The 16,318-nt window shown below is 40.7% G+C and overlaps 1 protein-coding gene across 4 annotated transcripts in view; it reads left to right on the forward strand.

Annotated features, from left to right (window-relative positions):
• The window catches only part of gabra1 (gamma-aminobutyric acid type A receptor subunit alpha1), a 33,938-nt gene extending 19,184 nt beyond the window's left edge, over positions 1–14,754 (forward strand). For all 4 annotated transcript variants that reach the window (XM_020485898.2, XM_020485897.2, XM_020485899.2 and 1 more), the window contains exons 9-10: positions 9,880–10,082; positions 10,880–14,754. In XM_020485898.2, the coding sequence (XP_020341487.1) occupies positions 9,880–10,082; positions 10,880–11,206 (530 nt within the window). In that variant the 3' untranslated portion in view covers positions 11,207–14,754. The remainder of the gene's footprint in view (positions 1–9,879; positions 10,083–10,879) is intronic.
• Positions 14,755–16,318: the final 1,564 nt, after the last annotated feature.

Consider the following 16,318-nt stretch of genomic DNA (forward strand, 5'->3'; position numbering starts at 1 on the left):
ACGAGAGGAAGTAGTCCGTGACAGGCTTATCATAGGCACTAAAGATATAGCTGCGTGAGTGCACATGCTCAAAGAACCCATTGACATGCATTGTTCAAGTGAACAAGCACAAATGCAAATCAGGAAAATTGAACCCAAGACTGTACATTATACCTCCCGGGAGCGACATTCAGAATCAAAACGGTAAACATATGGTTGTAAACAGACAGAGTGTACAGGGGATAATAACAAACATAGAATGCAAACGACTTACCCTGTCATTACTGTTGTTCAGTTCATCCAAAGCCAAATGCCCAGCATATGGTGTCACCTGTAAAGCATGTGGCAAACAAAACCATTTTGCCAGTGTTTGTAAACAGCACAAACCTCAACTCAATCTATTAGAGGAAGATAATGAGTCAGATGGCCAAACAACATGCAATGTGGTACATCTCACAGGTAAATTCTGTGGAAGACGAGACAAAAAAAAATAGTTAATTAACCCTAAAACCTTTTACGGCTAGGGGTTCCACTGGCGGAACGTTTCGACAACATCCAGTAAAATTGCAGAGCGCGAAATTCAAAATAAATTATTAGAAATATTTAACTTTCATACAATCACAAGTGCAATACACCATAATACAGCTTATCTTCTTGTTAATCCAGCCACCATGTCAGATTTCAAAAAGGCTTTACGGTGAAAGCAAATCATGCGATTATCTGAGGACAGCACCCCATCAAACAAACACATGACAATCATATCTCAACGCACCAGGCGCAACACAAAACTCAGAAATAACAATATGATTCATGCCTTACCTTTGAAGATCTTCTTCTGTTGGCACTCCAATATGTCCCATAAACATCACAAATGGTCCTTTTGTTAGATTAATTCCGTCTTTATATCCCCAAAATGTCAATTTATTTGGCACGTTTGATTCAGAACAACATAGGTTCCAACTCACCCAACATGACTACACATGATCTAATAAATTACCTATAATCTTGGTCCAAACATTTCAAACAACTTTCCTAATCCAACTTTAGGTATTTTAAAACGTAAATAATCAATCAAATTTAAGATGGAATAAACTGTATTCAATAGCGGATGAAATGAAAGTGGAGCGCCCCAAACACAACAGTATACGACTGAATCGACACTCAGTCTGAACAGCCATACTTCTTCATTACTCGAATGAAAAACATCAACCAATTTCTAAAGACTGTTGACATCTAGTGGAAGCCCTAGGAACTGCAACCAGATGCCTCAGAAATCTAGATTCCCATAGAAAACCCATTGACAACACAGTCAACTCAAAAAACAAATTTCCTGGATGGTTTGTCCTCAGGGTTTCGCCTGCCAAATAAGTTATGTTATACTCACAGACATAATGATAACAGTTTTAGAAACTTAGAGTGTTTTCTATCCAAATCTAGCAATTATATGCATATCCTAGCTTCTGGGCCTGAGTAGCAGGCAGTTTACTTTGGGCACACTTTTCATCCGGACGTGAAAATACCGCCCCCTATCCCAAACAGGTTTTAAGCTATTTCCACTAAGTGATGAGCCATTGACATATGACCTCAGCCATACAATTAAATGTCAACTAGACACAGGATCAACAGTGAATGTCATAAGCTATGGGGACCTACAGCGAATCATACAAGATGCCAATCCAGTTCTCCTACCTACAGTAGCAAGGCTACACTCAGGCGCTATATGATGGCACACTGATAAAGCCAACAGGAGAATGCAATCTCAAAGCAGATCATGATGGAAAAACGTTTCATATCAAATTTCAGGTCATGGAAACATCCCAGCTTCCTCTGCTGTCAGCTGACACATGTGAAAGACTCAGTCTACAACATTTGAACCACAGCCATGTGTTACATTACGTCGACACCCCGAGCACCACATCCACTGAGGTCATCATGACAACTGAGCAGATCATCTCCAAGTACAAGAACGTGTTCGATGGGCTTGGCTGCCTTCCTGGAGAGCTACACCTTGAGGTCGACAATGCAGCCCGGCCTGTGCAGCAGCTACCAAGACGGATACCTATTCCACTGAAGGAAAGGATAACAAAGGCCATACATTCAATGGACAATGCAGACATCATCACAAAATTCCCAGAGCCAACACCGTGGGTCAGCAACATGGTTGTCATTGTGAAACCTGATAAACTATGTATATATATGAACCCCACTGCACTCAACAAAGCCTTACTGAGTTCTCACTTCCAGATGTCCACAACAGAAGAGATTCTACCAGAGATATGCAACACAAAGGTATTCTCAGTACTCGATGCCAAGATGGATATTGGCAAGTCAAAGTTGATGAAGTGAGCAGCGATCTAACAACTTTCTGGACACCTGTAGGCAGGTATAGATGGCTGAGAATGCCATTTGGAAGCAAGTCAGCAGATGAAGAATACCAGCGCAGGCAGTGTGAAGTACTAGAGAGACTAAAAGGAGTGAGCGTGATCGCAGATGACATTCTACTCTATGGATGTGGTGACACGAAGAGGCGATTGCAGATCATGACAGAAACCTTACAGCTCTCCAGCAGAGTAAGAGATATCAACCTGAAGCTGAACAAAAATACATTATTGTTAAAGCTACCTAGTGTGACACACATGGGTCATCTTCTCACCACAGAGGGCCTTCGCCCTGACCCAGAGAAAATAACAGCCTTTCAGAACATGGGTACAACGACTGACGTCAAGTCACTACAGCGGCTGTTGGGGTTTGTGAACTATTCATGCCCCACCTATCTGATGTGTGTGAGCTGCTCAGAAGACTGACTGACAAGGACATTGAATGGACATGCTACCACAGCATGACGCAGCAGTTGAAGACTATGAAACAGTTAGTCACACAACATCCAGTGCTCAAATACTACAACCTGAATGATGAAGTCACACTGCAGTGTGATGCTACAGAAATGCTACAGAAAGGACAACCTGTTGAATTTACCTCCAGAACATTGACTCAGACAGGACAAAGATATTCACAGATATAGAAATAATGTCTCTCCATTGTTTTTGCATGTGACAAGTTTGACCAGTATCTGCATTGCAGAGAGTTCATCACAATACACAGCATCCACAAACCGCTTGAGACGATCTTCAAGAAATTATTACTCACAGCACCCAAGCAACTGCAGAGAATGTTGCTAAGGCTACAAATATACCAACTCCACGTGCAATACAAACAAGGCAAAGAACTACATGTAGTTCCTTTCCAGAACAGGCAGATTGTTTTATGGAATATCTACATAGGCATACAAAAGCCCATTGTCAGCAACCCTCACTCCTGTGTTCCAATGGCACGTTGTGTTAGCTAATCCAAGTTTATCATTTTAAAAGGCTAATTGATCATTAGAAAACACTTTTGCAATTACCACATTAACAATGTCTAAACTGTATTTCTGATCAATTTGATGTTATTTTAATTGACCAAAAAATTGCTTTTCTAAGTGACCGAACCCAAACTTGTAAACAAGACTGAGGCGCTATGTAATGGGCAGGTCTGTCTCACTGTCTGGAGGTTCTGGCTGCTATGATTCAATAGAGCGCACGCAGCTGATAGAGTGCAATCAGCACAGCTGCTTCTCTCGTGTTAGTGGGTACTGGGCATGATCATAATCCAAACCAAACCTTCCAGTTAGTTGTGACATACTCACTTACAAAACTGACTTTATGACCAAAATGATCCTATTTGTGACTTTTTCTTTCTTTTTTTTATATAAGAAAATGTTTTTTGGCAGAAATTCCTTCTGGATCATGTGAATGTTTATGTGCCGTAATAAGAAACTTGTATGTCATCTGTAGTTCGGAATAAAATTGTTAAATTATGAGCCTAGTTGGTTTAGCCACGGAGAGAGCCAACAACCTTCCCGCTAGCCATGATTGGCTGAGATAATGAGTGGGCTGGACATGCCGAGAGATGAGTTCGGATTGATCTGCCATGTAGCATGGTTCTGTCTATAACATGAGCTGGTCAGTATGTGTAGCTTATCCTTTCTAAAACATCACGTAGCAGAACTGCATAAGTGTTGCTTTTGAAATCAGTGGAATTAGAGTATGATTTTTAAGAAGATGGAGAAAATTCTGCCGTTTGATTGCAAATATGCAGACAGAGGTGACCAGAGAACACACAGAACGCTGTATATATAAAACACCTGTCTCCGGATTACATCTTCAAACTAAGGGCAACCATGGCATCCGTGACAGAGAATGTGAAGCGTCCATCCATGTATATGGGTAAGATAGTCTAGCTAACTATATTTTCAGATATTACACGTTTCTAATTTTGTCAGAAAAAAAGTTGTTTTCATTTCAAGTTAAAGTGTACTGTTAGCTAGCTAGCTAACATTATCTGGCTGGCTCGCTAGCTAACATTACGTGTATGATCATTGAAGTAATATTATTAGTATCTCAGAGCCATTTGCATTGCCAGTTATAGACTAATGTTAGCTAGCTAACATTGAACGTGGTTGGGTAGTTACCTGCAGATTCATGCAGGGTAATAACGTTATGAGTTGGGATTATAGTTCATTGTTTAGCTAGCTAGCTACATGTCTAAACAAAAGACTGCACTATGCAAGTAACCATTTCAATAGAATTTTCATGATGTCTCTGCGAAACTGTCCATAGATGTAGCTGGTAAATTCGCTCTTGCTATCTACTCTGATTTCAGAGCACTCTCGTCTGAAGGTGCAAGAGTGCAAAATTGCTGATGAAGTTACAGATGCTCAACACCCGTTGAATATGGCCGGTGTCAGTAAACGTAGGCAAAAAAGCAGAACTAAATTGTTGCCAGTAGCACAGTTCCAGTCACCAACGCTCTGGATATCATAAAAACAGCCTAACCAGCTCTAAAACAAAACGGTCAGAGTGAGCTGTTCTTTCATTTGTGTCTGGAAGTAGCTAGCAAGCTAGCAAATGCTAGCCAGTTTTCTTGGGTGCTTGACTGTTGTTGTTAAGTCAGAACGCTCGTGTCAACCCTACTCCTCGGCCAGAGCATTCAGTTATGAACGGACAATTTGACAACGCTCTGAGTTTATGAATGCCCAGAGCACACAGGCACTCCAAATTAAATTTGCGAACACACCCATAGTATAAACCAGCCTTTAGTCTTGACATTTTTGGTTGTTTAGTACATGGCCTCACATGTGAATATGTAAAGAAATGGGTGGGGCTAAAGCTTAAGAGGGAGTGAACGATGCTGAATGGGTGGAGCTCTCCAGTAGGTGTACGAAAACATTCAAGGGCCATCTCAAAAGTGAGATTACAAGTTTATCAACTTTCAAAGCAGAATTACTTCCCATTGTTCCTCAACTGTAATGTGTGATATACAATTGTCTAGCTATGAGTCTCTACTTTTATCCAATGTAAAAAACACGTTTTGCTACATAAGACCAAATTGAGCCGGTCAGTCACTTTTACCCTTTGTAGTCAATTTTGACAATATAATTAATGTTTCTGACTCATATCAATGCCACATAGGCCGTTTAAAACCAGGGAAGTTGGTTCAAATGGGTAGTTTAGCTTTAAAGAATAAAACTTGTTTTTTATTTCTTCTATTCTCCTTTACAAAATAAATGAAAAAGGAATAGAATTAATAAGAATAATCTGGACTCCCCAGTAATGTTCCCTGAAATCTTTTGGGGCACTGAGCAAATTTTTGGTTTTGTGAGCGGAAACTCGAACATTGTGAAAATGTTGTGCATCTTCCGGTGCGCGTTTACAGGGAACACTGAGGCTGTACACTTACAGTTTTAGACAGTAGCCAATAGACTATTGTGGCTATTTGAGCATAATGTAGGCCTATGAACAAACCAACTAAGTGTAAGAACTGACGCTGGAGATGAGAAGCAGGTACAGAGAGTTGAACATTTAATTTAGCACTGACATGGAACAGGACAGGAACAGTGTCAGAACCGGGTAATACAAAGACATACGAACTTTAATGCTGAAGCGGGGGACAACCTCAGGAACAGACAGATATAGGGGAGGAAATAAACAGAGGTGAATGAGTCCAGGTGAGTGTAATGAAACGCTGATGCGCTTCATGAGGGGAGCAGGTGCGTAAGGATGGTGGCAGGAGTGTGTAATGCAGGGCAGCCTGGCGACCTCGAGCGCCAGGGAAGGAGAGTGGGAGCAGGCATGACACTAAACAAATCCCTGAACATTTTCACATGGAAATAGATTTGGATTTATATGATTTAGCTGACAGTAGCCTATACTGTATGTGGTGTTCAATGCAGGCTTACATTACATTTTTTTTAAATACATTATGAAGGGCTTGACAATAGTAAATTATTTTTTTGTTCTTGGTCTGTAACAACATGGGCTAAATATGTGACTTTAAATTGCATCGCATTGTTTTGTATGATGCAAGAAACCATTTGACAAAATAAAAAACAATTGTTATTACCATACACATAATTTGACAATGTAGGATACCTCTCTGCCTATTGACTTATTTGCATATATTCAAGCCTGTCTTAAAATATAACACTCCACCTTTAATTAAGACATAAGCTTTTTACCTGACTGATATGTGGCCTACATGTTTTATACTCTTGTAGAAAGCAGTAACACCCCATTACTGATCTACACTTACAGTGCATTTGGAAACGATTCAGACCCTGTGACTTTTTCCACATTTTGTTACGTTACAGCCTTATTCGGGAAATGGATTATACATCTTTTTCTCTCATCAATCGACACACAATACCCCATAAGGACGAATCAAATACAGGTTTTTAGACATGTTGCACATTTATTAAAAAGAAAAGTATTCAGAACCTTTGCTATGAGACTCAAAATTGAGCTTAGGTGCATGCTGTTTCCATTGATCATCCTTGAGATGTTTCTACAACTTGTTTGGTGTCCACCTGTGGTAAATTCAAAAGGCACGCACCTGTCTATATAAGGTCCCACAGTTGACATTGCGTATCAGAGCAAAAACCAAGCTATTAGGTTGAAGGAATTATCCGTAGAGCTCTGAGACAGAATTGTGTCAAGGGAAACAGATCTGGGGACGGCTACCAAAACATTTCTGCAGGATTGAAGGTTCCCAAGGCCACAGTGGCCTCCATCATTCTTAAATGGAAGAAGTTTGGAACCACCAAGACTCTTTCTAGAGCTGGACGCCCGGTCAAACTGAGCAATCAGGGGAGAAGGGCCTTGGTCAGGGAGTTTTAGAGTACCTCTGTGGAGATGGAAGAACCTTCCAGAAGGACAACCATCTCTGCAGCACTCCACCAATAAGGCCTTTATAGTGGAGTGGCCTGACGGAAGCGACTCCTCAGTAAAAAGGACGTGACAGCCCGTTTGGAGTTTGCCAAAATGCACCTAAAGAACTCTGACCATAAGAACAATTATAATTTGTTCTGATCAAACCAAGATTGGACTATTTGGCCTGAATGCCTAGCGTCACGTCTGGAGGAAACCTGCCACCATCGATACGGTGAAGCATAGTGGTGGCAACATCATGCTGTGGGGATGTTTTTCAGCAACAGGGACTGGGAGACTAATCAGGGTTCAGGGAAAGATGAACGGAGCAAAGTACAGAAAGATCCTTAGTGAAAACCTGCACCAGAGCGCTCAGGACCTCAGAACGGAGCAAAGTTTTACCTTCCAACAGGACAACAGGACAATGACCCTAACCACACAGCCAAGACAATGCAGGAGTGGCTTCAGGACAAATCTCTGAATGTCCTTGAGTGGCCCAGCAAGAGCCAGGACTTGAACCCGAACGAACATCTCGGGAGACCTGAAAATAGCTGTGCAGCGACCCTCCCCATCCAACTGGACAGAGCTTGAGAAGATCTGCAGAGAAGAATGAGAGAAACTCCCCAAATACAGGTATGCCAAGCTTGTAGCATCAAACCCAATAACACTTGAGGTTGTAATTGCTGCCATAGTACTTAGTAAAAGGTCTGAATACTTAAGTAAGTGTTTTTTTTCTTCAGTTTTCCATTGTTAATGCTTTTGCCAAAATGTCTAAAATCCAGTTTTTTGCTTTGTCATGATGGGGTAGTGTGAGAACAAAATACCATTTAATACATTTTAGAACAAGGCTGTAACGTAAAAAAAAATTACGTAAAGGGGTCTGAATACTTTCCGAATGCACTGTATCTATAACTGGCCTAATAACTCGCTAACTAGCAAAGAATATCAACAAATGTGCACACACAAGGCTCTGTGATCTGATCTGAACTGAAAAGCGCATTCACTCTTCGATGATTGAAAGACCGCTTGTGGGCTACCCCCACCAAAATCATTCTACTCCGTTGCGCTCTGGCTCTGCCTGCAGCAAAATCACAGACCCAATCTTGCAAAGTTACATTTGTTTTGGTTTGTTGCATTGAAAAGGGTCTGATATAATGTTGATTCGATCACAGAAAAAATGTTGATCTATATAGTGCAATCTAATGTGGCGAACTTGGCAAAGTTCAATTTCTCATGTCTCTACGTGGCCTTAGAGGGAAAATTGCTCCACAGTAGCAATTTATGGTCGTGTAGAAACCACATCACACAATCAAAGTCCAGACCAAAAGCAGTAGTCACAAAGTGTCAGTCTATACAGCATCAGGCTGTGTCTCATCTTTCCACTTCAGTCTCAGTGAACTAAGTCTTCCAAGCAGAGCAGAGCAGGGAGAGACAACGTCACAGTAGTCTATCAACATATGACGACAAGGCGCGCATTGCCCGTTCCCTAAACCTGTACACCCAGTACCATTGCATTGTAACACTATGGTGGTGGAGGAATAATATATTATATTGGCTAATTCATAAGCAGCCTCTCATTCTGTCCCTTGAATTGTCTTCTTTGGCCCCAGCCGAGATCTCTGTGTAAGCCGCTCGGCAGTTTTTGTTTTGTGGTGTAAACATCTGCAGCAGTCCGCGTGGATGAGCAATGCACCGACAGACATCCCCTGACCTGCTTCTCTTCTCAGATCCCCCCTACTCTCTTCTCAGATCCCCTCTGCTCTCTTCTCAGATCCCCCCTACTCTCTTCTCAGATCCCCCCTACTCTCTTCTCAGATCCCCCCTGCTCTCTTCTCAGATCCCCCCTACTCTCTTCTCAGATCCCCCCTACTCTCTTCTCAGATCCCCCCTACTCTCTTCTCAGATCCCTCCTACTCTCTTCTCAGATCCCCTCTGCTCTCTTCTCAGATCCCCCCCTACTCTCTTCTCAGATCCCCCCTAGTCTCTTCTCAGATCCCCTCTGCTCTCTTCTCAGATCCCCCCCTACTCTCTTCTCAGATCCCCTCTGCTTTAACAAAACCCGTCCACAGTACAGAACGACAACCTTGCATAATCCTGTAGGCTTAACACCCTCCACCTTTCTGTTTTTAAAGTCATACAACCTTTTTGTGTGCAGGTATTATGCAGGCTTAAAAAGAGACGCATGTCTTTTGGTGCTTTTATCCAAAATAAATGTGCCTCCACCGGCATTATGTGATAATTCCTATTGTTCTGGGGCTGCAGTCTCATTGTTCATGTAATGCATGAAGCTGGAATCAGGGAGGTTATTGGAGAAGTTGGCAAGCTTTTCGACCAGCTAATCAAATGTAATGCTCAGGCTGCCAACATAATGGTAGCTTATGCTTTGTCCATTTAAGCAATTTTACCCAGTGGCCAATTGTGTTGGTACTGATTCAAGATGCGTAAAGTTACATATGTCAACAGCAGTGTGCTTTACTCTCACCAGAACTTCCCCATTTTGGAAATGGCCACACGTTCTAGACTAGGTTGGACAGAGTGTGTAGTTGTAGGACGTAATATGCCTATTTAGCGTACAATGTAAAACCCAAACAAGCAGGAACATGGTCTATCTATTCTCGTCTAGAATGTAACTCATTTTCCCTCTCTGTCCCTACAGGAGTGACAACTGTGCTGACCATGACCACCCTCAGTATCAGCGCTAGGAACTCTCTCCCAAAAGTGGCCTACGCCACAGCCATGGACTGGTTCATTGCAGTCTGCTATGCTTTTGTCTTCTCTGCCCTCATTGAGTTTGCTACAGTGAACTATTTCACAAAGAGGGGCTATGCCTGGGACGGAAAAAGTGTGGTGCCAGAGAAGGTATTAGTGGTGTTATCTCACATAAATGATATGTGTTGTGATGTATTAATCCTAGAATCCTTAGTTGTTATCCATTGATTCTTGAAGAATATAATGAATAAAAGCCTCATGAGCTTAGTTCAACTTCCGTACCCCCATCAGAACCTAAAATATCTGCTTGTTTTACTCCGATGTTTGTTAACAACGTAAATGTAAAGAAACACTGTATAGCCTCAGACATGGTTAAAAGTATACATTTGATATCGTGGATGGTCAGTCCTTGCATCAATAGCTGTCTATGAATTTGAGAGTGGTTACATTTCACCAGCCCCATCCCTCAGCTTTTTTAGTGAAAGAGGGGCAGGAAGAATGCTTTGTTATTGTTTCAATTAAGGATTCTAGCTTTTAAGAGATAGCAAAGCTCAAACATAATTATCAGGGGTATTCCACCCAAAACCAGAGCAGTTACTTCTACATTATTGGTGGAGCACAGCAGCGAGGGTTTAGTTTTATGTCACAAACTCATCTCAATGCAAATGAGATTCTTGGGACATGACAAAAACATGAATAGTTTCGAGTTCCACATTACTGTGTGGTCTCTACCTGCTCCTAAACAAAATTGAGACCAAATATTAGACAAACTCTTACACAATGTCTTGCCATTATCACACACTGTTTTGCCATGTTTTTCTTTTAACAGACATCAATACTTATCTATAAAGGATGTCCCCAGTTTGAATTGTTAGCTCGTCAATGTGCTTTGTTGGTTGGTTTCTCGTGAGATAATCCAAGGCACTGTTGGTTTACCCTCCTTGCAGCAAAAGAAGAAGAAGGAGTCTCTCCTGAAGAAGAACAACACCACCGCCTACACCGCCGCCACTGCCACAGCCTTCGCTCCAAACATTGCCAGGGACCCTGGTTTGGCCACCATTGCCAAAAGCGCACCCCCTCCCCCCACCGAGCCCAAGGAGGAGCCCAAGCCCAAGCCACCAGAGGCCAAGAAGACCTTCAACAGCGTCAGCAAGATCGACAGGATCGCCAGAATAGCCTTCCCGTTACTCTTCGGAACCTTTAACCTGGTCTACTGGGCAACTTACTTGAATAAAAAGCCCAAGTTACAGGGGATGACCCCGGGATCCCACTAATCCCAACCCCCCCCCCCCTTCTCTTTTTTTCCGAATGTTTATTTTCAGAAACATGGTGTCCAAGCCGGTTGAGTTCCCAGTCGCCACATTGCTTCAATGTTACATACTGTACCTTCTAAAATGTAAAAAAGAGAAAAGGTTTTAGGATCAGAGCAATGTGATGACTATAATGGGAATGGTTTTGGGAGGGAGAGATTATGCTACTAAAGAAAATATGCTATAAATAATACATGATATACGCAAGAGAATGCTATTCTACAAATTCACATAGCCCAACAATTTATAAAGATCTATTCTTTGTTTTAGTTTTCTGATATATGTTCAGTTGTTGTTTTGCATTAGATCATTGCCACTGTAAAATATGTTTTTTTTTTTTTGTTGCATGGACTGGGAATTTTTCTTCTCAAAGACCAATCAACATTTGACTGATGGCCTAGTTTCTTTGATATCAGTGACAAAATGCTACCTGCAATCTCTGTCAAATATTCTTCCATTCTCTGTCGTTGATGTTTTGGGGTTGTTCATTTCCTTTGTTGAAAGAATCAAGATAGGGGTTCAGCAATAGCAATAAAACATGTCTCAGTGGAAGCAATGTCATTCATTCATGGGTTTTAAGAAGAGGATAGAAACGATTCAGTCATGTATGTGCAACATTATGAATACAATTTATTCCGTTTTATTGTAAATAGTATCAAGTGTTAGAGATGTCAATATTACGTTTAAGCTTTTGCAAAAGTGTAACTAAAGGGTATTAATATTCAACACGTGGCAGAGAACAGTTTCTTTTTTTTTTTACTGTTTATGAAACGTTTAAAAAAAATACGTTTGTATGAACGAGAGTATTCACTAGTTCACTCCTAAGTGACAGTTCCTTACCAAGTCAGTGTTCCACCGATGGCTGGTCAACATTGCCAGTGGTTATAATTGAAATATAAGTTCATATCTATTCAACTAAATCCCATAGCTATGTACACACTAACAACAACAATGTGTCAAAGTCTGGGGCGGGTTACTAAATGAGTAAGAATGTAAAACTGTCAAATCTAAATGTCGGAATGCATTTTATATTTCGAATTTAAAAAACACTATTATTATTTACTTTGGTTTCTGGTTTCTATGGCATAGAAGAGCCCCTAGAGGGTCATTTCTACAGGGCCCAGAGGACTGTCAGCAGCATTGTTTAGTTTCTAAGAGGGCTGCCAGCAGTAAGCATTGCAACGGGCGGGCGGTGGCAAATGCATTGAGAGTGAAGAGCAGTGCCTTTTACATTTTCAGGGTTTAACTAGGGATTGGCTACTCTCTTGATTCATGGCACTAAGTTTTACATCCTGCTCTATGTCCGTGACCCTGTGAAGGCGCCGTGGTTCCCATCTTCTGTTGACGATGTTTTAGACAACACTCAGAAAGTACCAGCTACACTGCCTTCAGTCTCACATGCCGTTAGGGGAATGTTCATTTTTGACTGCATTTGTTGCTGCTTGATGTTGATGGGAGAGAACACAGAGGCATCAAACGTGATGGGCTAGTGCTGTGTCCTACACACAGGAAATGTCTTGTAGTTCTATGATAGTATCGAATACCTATATTTTTGTAGCATGATATCAATCCCTCCTCCGAGAGACCCAACAGGTACTAAACCGAACATGTTAAAAAATATATTGTTGCTTTCTTTTCATTGATTTTATTTTTCCACATTCAAACATACACAAAGAGATGTTTTCTCAGATGTGGAAAGTTGAAGTTAATTGTCCTCAAATTATGTTAATGTAGCAATATCGATTAGCAAGGGCTTTTAAAAAAAATCTGCATTCTCCGGGGTGATATCCATAGCTTTATGTTGATCTCAGTAATCATAGTTCCTTGTGCAGCGTCGGTATCCAAAACCTCTTTGGAATAACGGTCACGGGCTTCATGTCTTTATTGTTTTCAAGCCGTCAGCACTCAATTTGCTTTCAGAAAACCATGATCCAAATTGAGAGTGGGGGCAATGTATGGCATGGGTTGTGGTGTTTTTACAATAAATGGGAATTGGAGTACTGGACATTGTGCAGTGGTGACGATATCTCTGGACTGTGTAGACTGACTAGTGTGTATTGTAGATCAGTGCACAGGGGTGAGAAGGTTAGAGCATCCCAGAGGGAGAAGGAGAGAGTCGGTTGCATTATGACCGATTGACAGGATCTGCTGCTGGAGATAGAAGGCTTTCAGTATGCAAGTGCACACAAGTCCTGTGCGAAATGTATAAATTATAAATATTTAGATATTTCAATTTAAACCTATTGTATGGATGTTTACTATCATGACGAAAAAAGGATAAATAATATACATAATGCATATATGACTATTTAATAGAAAAATGCTAAATATTGTTTGTACCAACCTATTGTTAGGCATTTTTCACATTAGAAGCGTCCTTTACATTCACGTAGTCCGCTTTGTGCTATCCAAGGACAGCTTTGAAACACGTTAATTAGCCTCGTTCCCTGACCCCTGTGTTTTCAAATTAACAAGGTCTTGTAAAAAGCTTAACTCTTTAATCAACCATGCATCCTTAGACTTTTAACCATATTTCTGCTGGGTAATCGTGAATTACTCTTCTTTATTTTTGATGTACAGGTCGATCTATTGATGGGGAGATGGCTTTGATGGCTTTTTTTTTATGGCAATAAATGGAGTCAATGGAAAAAACAGAAAAGTACTGTATATTAAGTTCACATGAATAATTCTATTTGAGGATTTGCTAATAATCAGTGATGATAAATTACTAAGTGGATAAATAAATGTTTTTCTTTTTCCCTTTAGCTTTAAAGATAGCAAAATCAAAGAAGAGTTTCTATATATTGTTTGCTAATTAAAACCTCAGCTAAAATACACTTCCTGCCACTCAGAGTGGAAAGTGGGCCTCCACCAGTTGTTGTTATTTTTCCATACTCATTTAGGAAGGCATTGTATCTGTTCCAGAGCACTGGCTGTGGAATCTGTGGCACATTTGCAAACATGAGCTTCCAAGCCCTTCTCCTTTCACATACAGCAGCTGTAACATGTATATAAATGCATCGCAAACCAATCCCCTATGTTGGAGACCAAGTAATCCCCCATTTAGAACTGTTGTTCTGGACAGTACTTGCTTTTCAAAGTTGGGTCTTTGATCAATGTTAGGTACTTGTGGGAGTTTTTTGTTTTCTTGTGTTTTTATTTATCAGGCATAAAAAAAATAACTATTAATTTAGAAATAAAACCTCATTTTTTTAAAGCACAAATGTTGAAGATATATAATGGGTGAGGGGTAAAACACATCCACACTCACTGATATGTGTTTGTGGTATATATAATGTATGATGCAAGCCAAACGATGATGGAGATGGGGTAGTATTCTGTTGGATTGGGTGGAAAGGTATACCTTCTGTAAATGTTTGGTTTTGTTATGATATGGCCCTCTGTAGAATCTGATTCTCTGCATAAGTCTTTAAATAAAAGAGAGGAAAAAAGTCATGTTGACATTTTTATCAATGTGTAATAAATTGAATTATAAAAATGCCAACACATCATTCCTTGTCACTTTTCCTTTTATATGCATTTGGCTCCTTTTTCCAACCAAAGATAATGCTTGGTAAGTGACAGTTCATACATTTAAGTGTCGCTTTGGGGAATGCGAAAGTAGAATGCAAGACCTTTGCAGCTTACTACAGGCATAGAAAATACATTTGGCAGGGATTCAAAGGGACATAAAGTGAAATTTCGCACAGGCAACGGTAGAAATATGCACAATCATGTCTCCGGTGGCAGTGTTTGGGTGAAAGGGATAAGTTGACATAAATAACAAATGTATCTCCTCTGGTTAAATTGATGTAAAGTGCTGTAGGGCTCTATTATGACTTCTGGATTAGTGTAAGGTCCTAGAGCCCTACTTTTACAAAGAAATAATGATCTGTCTAACTCTCTAAGGGGCACTGAGGTTAGGAAACACAGTAACTAATGCCTATTGACTCTCCACCTTTTACAGATCTCACTGTTTCTGTCTTACAGATACAGGCAGGCCGCAGGACTCTATAAATGTATATGTACACTCACAAATCATTATTTCTGCTTCTTTTACTAACTATGAATGAGAGGGAGAAAGAGAGAGTGGGGAGGGAAAAAAATACCAGTTTATTATAAACAGTCTAAGATAGGTGTAACGGTCGTCGTATGGAGAAGGTGAGGACCAAAGCGCAGCGTTGTAAGGTGTTCATGTTGTTTTTTGTTAAAAAAATTATTCAGGTTCAGAAACACAAAACAGAAAACTACCCACACCACACAGGTGGGAAAAGGCTACCTAAGTATGGTTCTCAGAAACAATGATAGACAGCTGCCTCTGATTGAGAACCACACCCGGCCAAACACACAGAAATAGAAAACGTAGAATGCCCACCCGAACTCAAGCCCCGACCAAACCAAAATAGAGACATAAAAGGATCTCTAAGGTCAGGGTGTGACAATAGGAGTCTAATGTTCATTTCAATTCAATAAGAAATTGTCTGTTGTTGAAGGTGGGGGCTACTGCGATCTGCTCTCTGTCTCTCATTTCATTACCCAGGAATCTGTTTGATGCTGAGTGAAAGTTAATTGGCTGGCACCTCACATCCATACAGAGAGAGGGAGCTTTCCTCTATGTACATCTCACAAGCATGGGAGGATTGACCATCAGGCAATTCGATGGGTCGGACCATATTTTTGTTGGGTGGGCTGGTCAAAAAAAAACATTTAAAAAAAAACTACCTACACCTACTACCATACATACCCTATTCAAAAGCACTCAAATATTTTGTCTTGCCCATTTACCCTCTTAACGGAACACATACACAATGCATGTCTCAGTTGTCTCAAGGCTTAAAAATGCTTATTTAACCTCTCTCCTCCCCTTCATCTACACTGGTTGAAGAGTATTTAACTAACACTAAGGCCTAATTAGGGAAGGGGGGATTAAGGGGAACACATACAGTGCATTCGGGAAGCATCGAGACCCTTTCTCTTTTTCCTCATTTTGTAACGTTACAGCCTTATTCTAAAATGGATTAAATAAAACAATATCCTCACCAATCTACACACAATACCCAATAAAGACAAAGCAAA

Source organism: Oncorhynchus kisutch, linkage group LG6, assembly GCF_002021735.2.
Source record: "Oncorhynchus kisutch isolate 150728-3 linkage group LG6, Okis_V2, whole genome shotgun sequence".
NCBI lineage: Eukaryota > Metazoa > Chordata > Actinopteri > Salmoniformes > Salmonidae > Oncorhynchus > Oncorhynchus kisutch.